This window comes from Bombina bombina, chromosome 1, assembly GCF_027579735.1.
Source record: "Bombina bombina isolate aBomBom1 chromosome 1, aBomBom1.pri, whole genome shotgun sequence".
NCBI classification, from domain to species: domain Eukaryota; kingdom Metazoa; phylum Chordata; class Amphibia; order Anura; family Bombinatoridae; genus Bombina; species Bombina bombina.
Genome location: NC_069499.1, coordinates 1,098,832,312 through 1,098,846,952, shown reverse-complemented (window position 1 = coordinate 1,098,846,952; position 14,641 = coordinate 1,098,832,312). Strand labels below are relative to the sequence as shown.

The following is a 14,641-nucleotide window of genomic DNA, read 5'->3' as shown; positions in this document are numbered from 1 at the left end:
ACTTTTTAATAACTATTCTAGGTAGTTAAAATAAATATAAAGTTGCCTGTAAAATGAAAATAAACCCTAAGCTAGCTACAAGGAAACTATTAGTTATATTGTAGCTAGCTTATGGTTTATTTTACAGGTAAGTATTTAGTTTTGAATAGGAATAATTTTGTTAATTATAGGATTTTTTTTTAGATTTTTTAAAATTATAGTTAAATTAGGGGGTGGTAGGGTTAGGGTTAGACTTAGATTTAGGGGTTAAAAATGTAATATAGTGGCGGCGGTGTAGGGGGGGCAGATTAGGGGTTAATAAATATAATGTAGGTGGCGGTGGGCTCCGGGAGCGGCAGTTTAGGGGTTAAACAATTTATTTAGTTGTGGCGGGGCCCGGGAGCGGCAGGATAGGGGTTAATAACTTTATGTAGGTGGCGGCGATATAGGGGGCGGCAGATTAGGGGTTAATAGGTATAATGTAGGTGGCGGTGGACTCCGTGAGCGGCGGTTTAGGGGTTAATACATTTATTAGAGTTGCGGTGGGCTCCGGGAGCGGCGGTTTATGGGTTAATATGTATAATGTAGGTGGCGGCGGTGTAGGGGGGGCAGATTAGGGGTGTTTAGACTCGGGGTACATGTTAGGGTGTTAGGTGTAGACGTTCCCATAGGAATCAATGGGATATCTGGCAGCATCGAATATGAGCTGCTGCCAGACTCCCATTGATTCCTATGGCATCCCCCGCCTCCAGGGCGGCGGATTGAAAACCAGGTACGATGGGCCGGAATAGTGGCGAGTGTACCTGGTAGATATTTGATAACTACCAAAAGTAGTCAGATTGTGCCGAACTTGCGTTCGGAACATCTGTAGTGACGTAACTATCGATCTGTGTTGGACTGAGTCCGCCGGATCGTATGTTACGTCACTATATTCTACTTTTGCCGGTCTGTAGGGCTTGATAACTACGGCGAATCAGGCTCGCCACAAATATGCTGCGGTATTCCAGAGTATTTGCAGTTGACAGCTTGATAAATAGAGGCCTATGTCTCTACTGAAAGATTGGGAAGTTTTTCCTGACTCTCAGATCTTTAATGCACTGGTGGATTAGATGGATCTCAGGCACACAGATGGTTCCCCTTCTCAGCACACTATAAATTCCTATGAAACTGTTCACACCTCATTAAAACATGTTATATTAGAGCATGGGATTGAGTGAAGTCATCAGGATTATTAAACCTGCAGTACATTTGTCTATAACAAACTATTAACTAGATGGCACCTTGTACCTTTGAAGTTACATAACATGTTACTGGCCTGCTTCCCGGTCTGTTGAAGGGGGTTTGGACAGTTGGGTATTGCGGCGCCTATCATATATGGTGGATGTATTCTGTGGTACAACATCTTATTTACCATAGAACCTTCATCCTGAAGTAGCTCTTCTCCACCTGGGACTTGAAAAGATTCCCAAACCCAAAAGTAACATAGTAACATAGTAACATAGTAGATAAGGTTGAAAAAAGACTGAAGTCCATCGAGTTCAACCTATACAAATCTAAAATACTTACAAAAAGCTCCAGTTAAGCTTAAATAACCCCATTAAAATGTGACCCATTTAATACTAGCAATCATATCCATGAATTTTGTTTATATACAGAAATTTATCCAGACTATTTTTAAATGTATCTATGGTATTGGCATTCACTACCTCCTTTGGTAATGAGTTCCACAATTTTATTGCTCTTACAGTGAAAAAACGTTTCCGTTGCAGGAGATTAAATCTCCTTTCCTCATACCTTAAATTATGACCTCTTGTCAGAACCAATTTTCTTGGAATAAAAAGAGCTTCTGCCATCTCTGTATATGGGCCTTGAATATATTTATATAAAGTAATCATGTCACCTCTCAAGCGCCTTTTTTCTAAAGAGAACAGACCCAGTTTGGCTAGCCTCTCCTCATAGGTTAATTTCTCCAATCCCCTTATTAGCTTTGTGGCCCTTCTTTGAACTTTTTCTAGTTCTGCAATATCTTTTTTAGCAATCGGTCCCCAGAACTGCACTCCAAACTCAAGGTGAGGTCTTACCAGGGCTTTATATAATGACAGAATTATGCTTTCCTCCCTTGAATCAATGCCTCTTTTAATACATGCTAGTATCTTATTAGCCTTGGAAGCCGCTGCCCTGCATTGTGCACTCATCTTTAGCTTGTTATCTATTACTACTCCCAAATCCCTTTCCTCCTGTGTTTGGCTAAGTCTTGTCCCATTTAAAAAATACATAGCCTGCTTATTTTTACTTCCAAAATGTAGAACCTTACATTTTTCTGTATTAAATCTCATTTTCCATTCACTTGCCCATAGTTCTAATTTTAGCAAATCCCTTTGCAAAGAGAGTTCATCCTGCTCTGACCTAATGACCTTACTTAACTTAGTATCATCTGCAAAAATAGAGATGTCGCTATTTAATCCTTGCTCCAAGTCATTTATAAAAATATTAAAAAGAACAGGGCCCAGTACTGAGTTGTTTATTAATTTATATTCTAATAGCCACAAAACGTTCTATTGCTAGGAACTGGGAAAAAAAACCAAGCTGCTCCACACTGGAAAGGTTTTTTATATTTACTTATTTACCTGTCAAGTTCTGTGCAGCGGGTTCTGGGGTAAGGAGCATATGCAAAGTGTTGGCAGGCGTAGGACTGTCTTGAATACCGAAAGGGGCCAGTGGTTTGTACTTCGTTATTGAATTACCCCTTTAAGGCATGGTTAAGTAACAGACAAGCAAGCAAGTTTATTATATATTGTTTATGTTTATTGTCCTGGAACTGGAGACTGGAAACAGGATAGACTAGCAGGTGCACCCACACTAGAACGGAGTCTGAAGTAATGCCCACTTTAAGGCCAGGAACAAAGTGCCAATTTAGGCTGAAGACAAGAATACTCACTTGAGACCAACAACAGGAATGGCCACTTGAGGCTGAGACAAGAATGCCCACTGGAGACTGAGACAGGAATGCCCACTGGAGGCAGAGACAGGAATGCCCACTGGAGGCAGAGACAGGAGTTGCCCACTCTAAGACAGAGACAGGAGTTGCCCACTTGAAACTGAGACAGAAATGCCCACTTGAGGGCTAATACAGGAATGCCCACTCTAAGTTTGAGACTGGAGTTGCCCACTTGAGACAGAGACAGGAATGCCCACTTGATACCCTCTTCAGAGCTTTGCACAGGTGCTGGATACTGGAACTTGACATAGACCCTCTGCAGAGCTTGGGCACTGTAGCTGGAGACTGGCACATTGCATTCCTCTGTGGAAATTGAATGCAGAAGCAGGTGACTGGTACTTGGCAGACACTCTCTGAAGCACTTGGGTACATGTGCTGGATACAGGAACTTGGCAATCCCCCTCTGCACGGCTAGGCACTGAAACTGCAGGACTAGGATACAGGAACAGGGTGCTAGAGAAGCAGAATGATACCACAGGAAAGTCTGGAAACAGAGACAGGCTGATAGTGAGTGAATGGCCAGGAGACAAGCCGAGGGTTAGATACCTGAGAGCAGCTAGAAAACTCACCAAATCCAGGGATAATCCAATAGAATAGTCAGGTTACAAGACCAAGTTCGGTAAACAGAAAAGCAGTCCAATATTAGATCAAATCCAAGGGAGGTTCCAAAAGGGAAAGCTGGATTCAGGAACCAAACAGGAAATTCAGGCAAGGTCAGAGACACTAACAGGAACAAGATGAACCACTATGTCAGGACAGGGAGTGGTCTGTGAAGCAGCATTTTATAGGAGAGCTAATTGCAGAACTACCTGCTGCTGGCAAGCAGGTGGAGCCAGAGAGCTTTCCAATGCAGGTAACAGGTCTCCAAAATTGTCCACAGAATACAAAGACCTCTAGTGGAACAGAGAAACAGGCTACAAATAAGGAGTCCCAAACTAGCCATTTCATAGAGGGAGTCCATGCTTTTTGGTTACCCTAGTTCATTAAAGTTTGCAAGGTTCCCCTCTCTTCTCTCTTCTTTCTTTCCCTATCTGCAAAGATAAATGGTTTTATCATTGATAGTGACGGGGCAACGGAATTAGTTCTATCTGACCTTGTATTAATTTATATATATTATTGTAAGAGAATACTGTTGTTTTTTGTACTATTATCTAGGTACCATTTATTTTGTGTGACAGACGCCTTTCAATCCATACTGTGTTGGTGCTACTGTATATCACTCAATATTTGAAAAATCAAGAAAGATTGTATTTTTTTTAATTATTATTATTTTCTGTGTTTTATTTTAGAAATTTACTGCTTCCAAAACGAATTCCAGCAGAAAGGCCATGGTCAAAATTTTGCGTGAAAATATACAAGGCAGAGGGATTGCCCAGTATGAGTTCCGGAATTATGGGAAGCTTCTCCAAGATAATGGGAGAGAAGAAAGTATTTATAGATCCCTATGTCCAGGTTACATTTGCCGGCCAACAAGTATGTGAGAGATTGAGATGCTGATATAATTTACTGTCATAGTCCTTCTATAATCACATGGTTTTGCCTCCTTATCAAGCACTAGCAAAGTAATCTCTCTCGGTTTATAAGCTCATCACCACCATCTTCAAAAATGTGGTGTTTCATTTGAAATTCACCTTATTGTACAAACACACTGGGTGAGTACAAAAATCTTCCAATGCATAACCTTGAAGACAGATTTTGCCATCATGGCCAGAAACACCTATAATATTGATTCATGCAGTTCCTGTAACATTTGAGATAGTGGCTGGCCGTATAAAAAGTAGTGGTATGACCTTACGCTGTCTGCATTTATCATTGCACCAGCAGTTCTTGTGAACTGCTGGTGCAATAACGCCCCCTGCAGATTCAGAGGGTGTCAATCAACCCGATCGTATTCGATTGGGCTGATTGCTGTCTGCCACCTCAGAGGTGGCGGACGAGTTAAGGAGCAGCGGTCTTAGGACCGCTGCTTCTTAACTTCCGCTTCAGGCGGAACTGAAGCGGAGTGGGTCGGAAGCAGCATCCGCTGCTTCATAAATCGACCCCTAAGACATCAGGCTCTTCATGGACTGGAATTTACAGAATATACAAAAAAAATCCAGATTTACTAGGGTATTTCGGAGTCTAATAACCTACTGCCCTCAATCACTGCAGCAGCAAAGATGACAAATGAATCTTTACCTAAACAAAAATCCAACTACTTGTGAAACTTTCAACAGTGTTTTAGCAAAATTATAACACAAAAAACAAATCCTTAAAATATCTACATAAATTGTTATCTATCCCAACATCCCCAACAGAGGAGTAGTTAGCAGGTTAAACATAGTGAGGTAATATCACTGTCTAACTTCAGGCTGTGTAACATCTATATAAACTAGGTGCATTGTGATGTCCTGCTATACATATGCTGAATGGTTAATAATTTAACCCTTGCTTGCTTATTATGATATTTGCTGTAAAGTTATTCTTCCCTTAGTCTCAAGCACATGACTGGCATAGGAAGTGATGAGGAACTTGTGGATTTAACCTGTATTAAAATGCTATAACAATGCAAAAAGAAAATGTTCTTATTTGTTAAATATATGTTATTGCTTGCACACATCAATGTGTTTAACCTCTGTACAGATATTAAACACTTAATTTAAGTCATATCCACAGCAGCAATGTACTACCAGAAGCTACCTGAATACATCTGGTGAACCAATGACAAAAGACGTGTGTGCAGACACCAATGAACTTTCCAATCCCTTTAAGCAATCAGTGTGGCTAAATTATACTATTAGTATTTTATGTGCTTGTTTTGGGTTGGATTGGAGTGGGCGGAGCTATGCAAACCTTAAATGGTCATGGCTCTGCTGCAAAGAGTTCCAGGAAATTATTTTCAGATGTTCACAACTATGTGATATCCACAATAGTGCCCTGAATTTCAAATGAAGCAGTAAATACAGTAAATACAACTAGTTTAACAGTTTCCATAATAATAATAAAATACATGTATTAATAAAGCCTATATCTTCTATACAGTTTGTCTGTTTCCTAGTGATTTCTTTATTTTTCTTATGTCATGTAGGGTGAAACAGGTGTGGAAAGTGATACAACAACACCCGAATGGAATGAACAAATTAGTTTTATTGAACAGTTCCCTCCTCTTGCCCGTAAAATGAAAATTCAAGTGCTAGATGATGCCCATATGGGGGATGTTGCCCTAGCAACACATTTTATTGATTTAAAGCAAATATCTGACCCCAGCAAACAAGGTGAGAACAAAACTCTACTTCATAATAGCTTTTGTTTTATCTCTCCTGTGCGTGTGAAAGTGATAGTTATTGATAAATTCACTCTTACTGTAAAAACTCAGGTAATGCAGAATACATTTTAAAAGAATACAAACCAAGCTAAACTCATTGTGCTTCTAAAGTAAGATTTTCCAAACTCTAAGGGACTGATGACCAAAAAGTCTCTGCCATGAAGAGAAGTCATGTAAAATCTTTGTAATGTCTATGTCCTTCCTGCATAGCGAGCTAAACAAATCCCAATCTAAAATGTGACTTTCTAAAATTCTTTGATAAACCTCACAGTTCTGGTGAGACCAGAGTGGAGAGCTTTATTTCATCAGGCACTAATACTTAAATCATGATAGATAATCAGTGGATTATTGGTTCAGTGGCTGAGCTAAATAAAGTATATTGTTACTGATTTAAGATTTCCTTTATCTATCTATCATCTATCTATCTATCTATCTATCCATCCACCCATCCATCAATCCATCTATCTAGGGAACAAGTTACTAGTCCACTCATTACAAGTTTTGAGTCAAATGCATGATAAATAATAAACAAAAAAATTAAATACTTGTCCACTGAAATATCTTACTACTCAGGGCCTAGCATATAACATTTTAAGCAGAGAGTTTTTACAGCCACTCTCAAAAAATATTTTTTTATGTTTATTGAACCTTTTTTCTGAGATTTCTAAAATAAAATTGGTAGGGTAACTCACAGTGCATTCAAGACTGAGGGTTCCAATCAGTGTCATCTACTGGTAAATTTCATTTTATGTTAATTTGTGACGCTAAATAATATTTATTAACCAGTGATTACCCTTGGACACTGCATACAAAGTGTGACTACTGTGTGGATATCTGGAAAGGTCTGTTAATTTATTCCATTTTATTCCTTTGATTGCAGTTGGTTTTAACCCATCCTTTGGTCCTGCTTGGGTGAATCTATATGGGTCTCCTCAAAACTACACATTGAGAGATGTCCATCGAGATCTCAATGAAGGTCTTGGTGAGGGAATCTTCTACAGAGGACGCATTCTTATGGCCTTATCAGTGGAAATATTTAGCAACAATGCAATGCAAGACAAGAAACCATTACAAGCTCTGAGAAACGCTTTCAGTAAATTAAAGGTAAAAAAGAAGAGTAAAAAATCCAAAGAGAAAGAAAAAGAGGCAACTGTGGAAGACAGTAAAGATGGTGAAGATGGAGAGAATTCTGAGCAGCCTAATGCTGTGACAGTGGAAGTTGAAGATACTCATCCATTGCCAGAGGTATGTTACTGCAATTATTGTTTTGCATTCATTAGGTCACTAAAAACTATATTTGGGTTAACCCTAAGTGTAACCTTAGGGGTATATTTATCATAATGCGAACGGACATGATACAATGTATCATGTCCGCTGCACATCAATAAATGCAGACAGCATACGTTTATCAGCATATGTTCTTGTGAACTGCTGGTGCAATGCCGCCCCCTGCAGATACACGGCCAATCGGACGCTAGCAGGGGGTGTCAATCAACCCAATTGTAATCGATCGGGTTGATTTCTGTCCTCGGCCTCAGAGCAGGCAGACAAGTTATGGAGCAGCGGTCTTTAGAAGGCTTGCCAGTAACAAAGGGCATCAAGCTCCATACTGAGCTTGATAAATCGGCCCCATAATGTTGACATGCCACACTGACTGGCCTTGTCCCCACTTCTTTGACATCTTCTTCTCTCTTTGAAAAATTGTAAAGTCATTACCAGAATAAAATTTGAAACAATAATCTCTGTTTCCATTTTTGGTGATCACTCTGCTAGTGAGTTATAAATGTATTACATTGTTAAATATGTTACTTATTAGTTCTAGGAAAATGAATCAGAACCTGAAATTGGTAGTAAAGTTAATGATGAGAGTGCCACAGCTCTTGCGTTCTCTATTTACATTTAATTTTGTTTTTAAAAACGGTTTACTTATAATGTAAAAACTTATGGCACTCCAGAATAAAACTAAATGTGAAGAGACTATGTTTATTCTCCCATAAGGGATAAAACAAAAATAAGCAACCAATCAGGATTTGTGGGTGCGTAGGAGCAGTCCATATATGGACATAAATTAGTGGATATATAATGATTTATCTCTTCACTCTAAGGTAGAGTACATAAGGATCATAAATACTATAAATTATATGTTGTGAATGTTTTGTATACTTGTGAAATTGAGCAATATCAGCCTGGCAACACACATGCCCCAATTTATGGTATAAATTGCTCTTTTTTTTTAAAAGTACTTTTAGCTAGACCTAATTATGGGTTAGATTACGAGTGGCGTGCTAAATGTTGTGCACAAGTGAAAAGTAGTAGCGTGCATATTAAGAGTTGAAAGTAAACGCGCAATTAAATTTAACACATTTAGGGAAAGGGCGACTTCAGAACTCTGGTTAACGGTTATCTGACAAAAAGTTACACAAAACACGTCAGAAATACATTTAAAAGTATTGTTTCACTTATAATAACACAGACTGATAGAATTGATTCAAAATAAATATTATATAAAAACTTATAAGGGCCCAAAGATATGAGGTCTCAGGTGTTAGAAAAAAAAAAGGCATGCAAAGCTTTAATATAGAGATACATATACATGTCTAAATAGGTATATATATATATATATATATATATATATATATATATATATGTTTATATGTGTGTACATAAGTATTTATATTTGTAAATATGTATTTACAGACATATATACACATATAAACACATAAATACATATGTATGTGTGTGTATATATATATATATATATATATATATATATATATACAACAAAGAATGAATGAGATAAGGAACCAAGTCCCTTAACCCACCCTATAGCGCTACTATATAGTTGTGTTTAAAGTGCCCTATTAGTTGTGGGTACCTCTATACAAAAGTATAGCTGTAAGAGATTCTGCAGCCAATTCCTGAAAGGCAGAGGTGTCCCTGAACACCTCAAAGAACATGAAACAAATACAAGGAATAGGAAGGCGCAGAAATCAACAGCTAATTACCACCAGGATAGAAGGTGATATAATCAACAATACGACACGCAAAAAGCCTCCATCTAGCGGATTTAATGCGCGAGAGGGAACTCAAAGTACTGCTTCACTTATAATCCAGCCCTATGTAAGTGTTCTGTCAGAGATCATGTGGATGTGCCCATTTTCCACTTGTTTGTAGAAAAGTTCTAATTCAGTATATTTTCATTTTGCATTAAATATAAAAATGTAACAAAATTCTGTTGCACAACTGCATTATTTATTTTCTATCACATAATCATAAATGCACTTTTATTCTGTTACAGAATGCATTGGGGGTGAAGGAAGAATTCCTTTTATTTGGTGTTTTGTTTGAGTGCACAATGATTGACCTCAGCATTGGGAACAAACCAGTCAAATTTGAGTTCTCAGTAGGTAAGTTATGCTGCAGCAACATTGAAACCAGTTACTCGCTACCCAACATTCATATCTTCCCTATATGCATTGGCGTAGCTGCACAGAGTAGGCTCCTCTCAAGAGACAGGTAGAAACCCCAAGATAATTTTAAGAACTGACAATGTTTTCCTTTGTGTGTTTATTCCAACCCTATAGGTTAAGACTATCATTTGATTGGTCTCAGCAAACACAACAAATAATAATTAGCTATTTTCTAAGCCCTTTTAAGATTTATTCAGTTGATTAAGAAGTTTTTAGGGCAATTTAGCAGCTGTTTAACCCATTTACCTAACTACAGTCTTATTGTCAAGCTTTTGACAAAATATCACAAATACATGCATAAAAGATATGTACTGAAATGCAGTTAAAAAAATCACAAACTATTCAGCTTCTGCCTAGTAACAATATTGTGAGGCATTTTAAAAGGAGTAAACATAGCATATATTTTAATACAGTTCTGTTAGGTGAAAAAATGTAGCTATATACATCATTGTGAAAAAAACAACAACCACCGATCAGGTACTCCTACGCAGGAAGGTCTCTTATTACTGGATTATAGGATGTCTAGTTAATGCCACTCTCATGTAATACATGGCAGCTATAAAGAAAATATATAAAATAGGTTTAAAAAGTCATATTATGTCTGGTCAAATAATTAAACACTTTACACTGCTGTCCATAAGATGTTAATGTTATTCATGAGAGACGGCTATAAGGTATGTGCCCCCTAACAGTAAATATATCATATTGTTAAATAGAAAGTGTAGTCTGCCTCCAGGGCTTTGTAATACCCTCCACATGATCATGCCTCTGGATTTATGTATCACTTTTAAGAATTAAAGTTATTTCTAGAGCAGCAGTTCACTACTGGGATCCAGCTGAGCACATCTGGTGAGCCAATGGCAAAAGACAAATGTGCACAGCCACCAATCATCAGCTAGCTCCCAGTATTGCATCGTTGCTGCTGAGCATACATAGATATGCTTTAAACAAATGATACCAACAGAAACATTTTTGATATTCATTTCCTTTTAAATACATTAGATTCAATAATGTTCTATTTTGCAAATCAAAGAAAAGGACAGTTCGTGCATTAAAAACGTGTTAATTGAAGATTTAAATGGACATAAAGGTCATTTTAAAATGCACAGCAGTTTGTTAAAATACATGTTTTCAACATAGCACTTCTACTAAAACTGCTTAACAATCCACCCCTGAGGATCATAGCACTTGGTAAAGGTTTCTTTATACACCCAGGGTTGTCTACTGTCTTGTTACCTGGCCACCCATCTACAAGAACATTCTAAAACATTGTCACCATGTGGTATAGCTAATCAAATGCTGTATTGCTCCCCATTTAAAAGTAGCAGATCACAGTCCTGTGCCTCTGATTTGAAGAAGACCATAAATTCATTGGCTGTTCAGTAGGGATGGGTGAATGCTTTCCAATATTCAAATAATAAAACAAATTTTAACACATTAGTTTTTTTCGAATTTCGAATGTTTGTGCAACATTTTAACATTCTTTTTATGTAATAGTATTTCTAATGCTTTCTTTAAATGTAATATTCAATTCAAAAATTTCTAACAATTCGATTAGAATTATACAATATTCAAATTCAAAAATTCGAATTTATATATTTGCAATAGTGTTTCTAATGCTTTCTTTAAATGTAATATTCGAATTATGCAATATTCAAAATAGAAACATTCAAATTGATATATTTGTATCTATCAATTTACTAAATTCCCTACATGAACTATTAAACTTCTGAATAGTATTTCTTAAATTGAATGTTACATTCAAAATTTCAAAATCGCATATTCAATATAATTATAAACATTCGAAAAACAGAAATAACATTCGATTATTGAATTTTAATTAATTTTAATTCTTATCAACATTCGATTGTCCAAAACACGTCCACACGACTATTTGTTCTACTAAACAAATTACACTTTTAGCACATTCGCCTATCCCTACTGTTATGTATACCATCTAAGTGTCATGTATGAATCTGTATAAACCTCAAAAAAATGATGATAAAATATACATGTAACATAATTAGTTCTTACTGAATTAACCATTTTAAAAAAAAATGATGATGATAAAATATACATGCAACATAAATAGTTCTTAATTAAATATCTGTTTTTTTAAATAAATAATGACATAATTCTTCTCATGACTAATGGTCATTTTTTTAGGGAACTATGGCAAAGTAGCAGAAGTGATCCCAAAAGCATCTAAGAAGAGTGAGAAAACCACAGCAGCCAACGTAACCGAGGAGCACCAGAGTCTGTTAGACACAGGCTCAGAGGATGAGCTGGAAATAGAGACTGTGCCATCAGACACTAAACAAGAGGGTGTATCTGTTACTCCAAGTATGCGGCCAGAGCCCACTGAATATGACAGGTATCTCTAGTCAAAACTGATATCCTTTTTACTCTTCCATTCCATGGTCTATATTTCCTGCCATTTAGGTCTTCGTTCAATTTGTAACATAAACACTTAAAGGGACATTTAACTCAAAATTAAATAGACCACAAAAGCATAGATTACAAGTGGAGCACAAAAATATCAGTGCTATTGTGCATTAACATTGCTCTAACTTAATCAATAGAAATTCTATTTTTGTGCTCTTATTACAATGTTGTTTTTTTATCATTACTCAAGTGACTTTCTGGGGCGTGTTAACATCTGCATACCAGATAGTGTGTGTGCCCTAAATTACTCAGAAGTCTAGTAACTTAATAAATACTATGATGTTCCTTCCTCTGTGGAAGTTTTTGCTGTCCCAGACCGTGTGACGGAGACTATTTCACAGGAATGGGAGAAGCCAGGGATTCCTTTCTCCCCGTCTCCTGTATTTAAAAATATGTTTCTGATATTATGGGTGGAAAAGGGTCTTTTCAAACCGCAAGACAAGAAAAACAGACTCAAAGGACATCAAAGCAATTTTCGTTCCTTTCGTAACTTCAAAGGTCAAAAGTCTTTCTCTCCCTCTTCCAAGCAGGAGCAGTCCAAGTCTTCTTGGAAGCCCAATCAGTCTTGGAATAAGGGGAAGCAATCAAAGAAATCCTCAGCTGAGTCTAAGTCAGCATGAAGGGTCAGTCCCCGGTCCGGTATCGGATCAAGTGGGGGGCAGACTTTCCTGTTTGGTCAAGCGTGGAGACGAGATGTCCCAGATCCTTGGGCTGTGGACATAGTATCTTAGGGTTACAAAATAGAATTCAAAACTTTCCCTCCCAGGGGCAGATTCTACCTCTCAATATTATCTGCAGACCAGGTAAAAAGAGAGGCATTCTTGAACTTCATTCAGGACCTTTCCTCCCTGGGAGTGATTGTTCCAGTTCCAGTAAGGGAACAGGGTCTATAATTCTATTAAAATCTTTTCATGGTTCCCAAAAAAGAGGGAACTTTTTGACGCATTTTAGACCTAAAGTGCCTCAACAAGTTTCTCAGGGTACCTTCCTTCAAAATGGAAACCATTCTTTCCATGCTTCCTTTGTGCAACACCTTAACTACACCTAACTTATATAGTTAGTGTAAGGTGTTTTTTAAGTGTGTTTATTTGTTTAGTTGTTGCTACAAAGTATAACAGTTTATAATGGAAATATGAACTGTAGAACCACTTAGTAGCCTTTTGGTCTAGTAGAAGGAATAAACGTATACTTTGGGTTAAATACACAGATAAGCTCAATATGAGGAAAGGAGACAGCTGGCAAGCAACTACTCAATTGCAATTGAAGAGACCTCAGGTCATATAGTAATCAGTGATTAAGTTAGAACTGATGAAATGATAAATAAAATAAATAAGCAAACTCAAATAATGCAATTAACTTGTGAGCTTAGAAAAGGATGTATAACTGAACAGGAGTCAGAGTAATCCCAGTTTTTCCTTAGTTAACAGAGAGTTCCAGTGTTAATCACAGATAAAGCAAAAGTTCCGTTTAACAAAGCAGTAATGGTATATGACCCCCTGGGGAGTTTACTTGTGATTTAGCTGAGATCCAGGGAAAGGGTTAAAGTCTGTGCAGACCAGGATGATTGATGGTTTGTTTGGTTGAGAGCAGTAGAGATCCGTGCAGGGTTTATGGAATGCTGCTAACAGGAAGTGCAGGGAAGCCAGAGCCTCAGTTTGATGGTGACAGCAGGCTCTGGTGAGTTTGTCAGGACTTCCATTAGCCTGTTCAGCTGTTAAAGGAATGCAGGTTCAGAGAGAGGTTAGTCCGTGGCAATTTAGGAACCTTAGAGAGGAGACTTTGGTCCAAGAGGGTCAGTTCATGATGATCATAGACCTGAAGGACGCGTATCTTCATGTTCCCATCCACAGGGATCATCACAAATTACTGAGATTCGCCTTTCTAGACAAACACTTTCAGTTTGGGACTCCCAGAATTTTCTCAAAGGTTCTGAGGGCTCTCTTGGTAGTGATCAGGTCTCGGGGAATTGCAGTAGCGCCATACCTGGACGACATATTAGTTCAGACGCCATCTTTTCAACAAGCAAACTATCATACAGAGATCTTGTTGTCTTTTCTAAGTTCCCATGGTTGGAAAGTGAATCTGGAAAAGAGTTCCCTTGTTCCAGCTACAATTGTAATAATAGATTCCCTATCTATGAATTTTTTTCTGACTGAGGTCAGAAAATCCAAAATTCTCTCCTCTTGCCTCTCTCTTCAGTCTACTGTTCAGCCATCAGTGGCTCAATGTATGGAGGTAATTGGTCTGATGGTCGCTTCCATGGACAGCATTCCCTTTGCTCAATTCCATTTGAGAGCTCTGCAATTAGGCATGCTCAGACAATGGAACGGAGACCATTCAGATCTGTCTCAGAGGATATATGTCAGGGTTGTTTCCCTGCTTTGTTTGCCATGTGCTGCTGGCAGCCATTTTACTCACCTCTCTTGCTGAGTCTGGAGCAGAGTG

General features: G+C 37.8%; 1 protein-coding gene across 1 annotated transcript in view; it reads left to right on the top strand.

The window, feature by feature from the left end:
- The window catches only part of LOC128663152 (fer-1-like protein 4), a 284,642-nt gene that overhangs the window by 170,118 nt on the left and 99,883 nt on the right, over window positions 1–14,641 (top strand). The window contains exons 13-17 of the mRNA XM_053717349.1: window positions 4,267–4,450; window positions 6,045–6,231; window positions 7,162–7,526; window positions 9,580–9,688; window positions 11,918–12,125. Of these exons, the coding sequence (XP_053573324.1) occupies window positions 4,267–4,450; window positions 6,045–6,231; window positions 7,162–7,526; window positions 9,580–9,688; window positions 11,918–12,125 (1,053 nt within the window). The remainder of the gene's footprint in view (window positions 1–4,266; window positions 4,451–6,044; window positions 6,232–7,161; window positions 7,527–9,579; window positions 9,689–11,917; window positions 12,126–14,641) is intronic.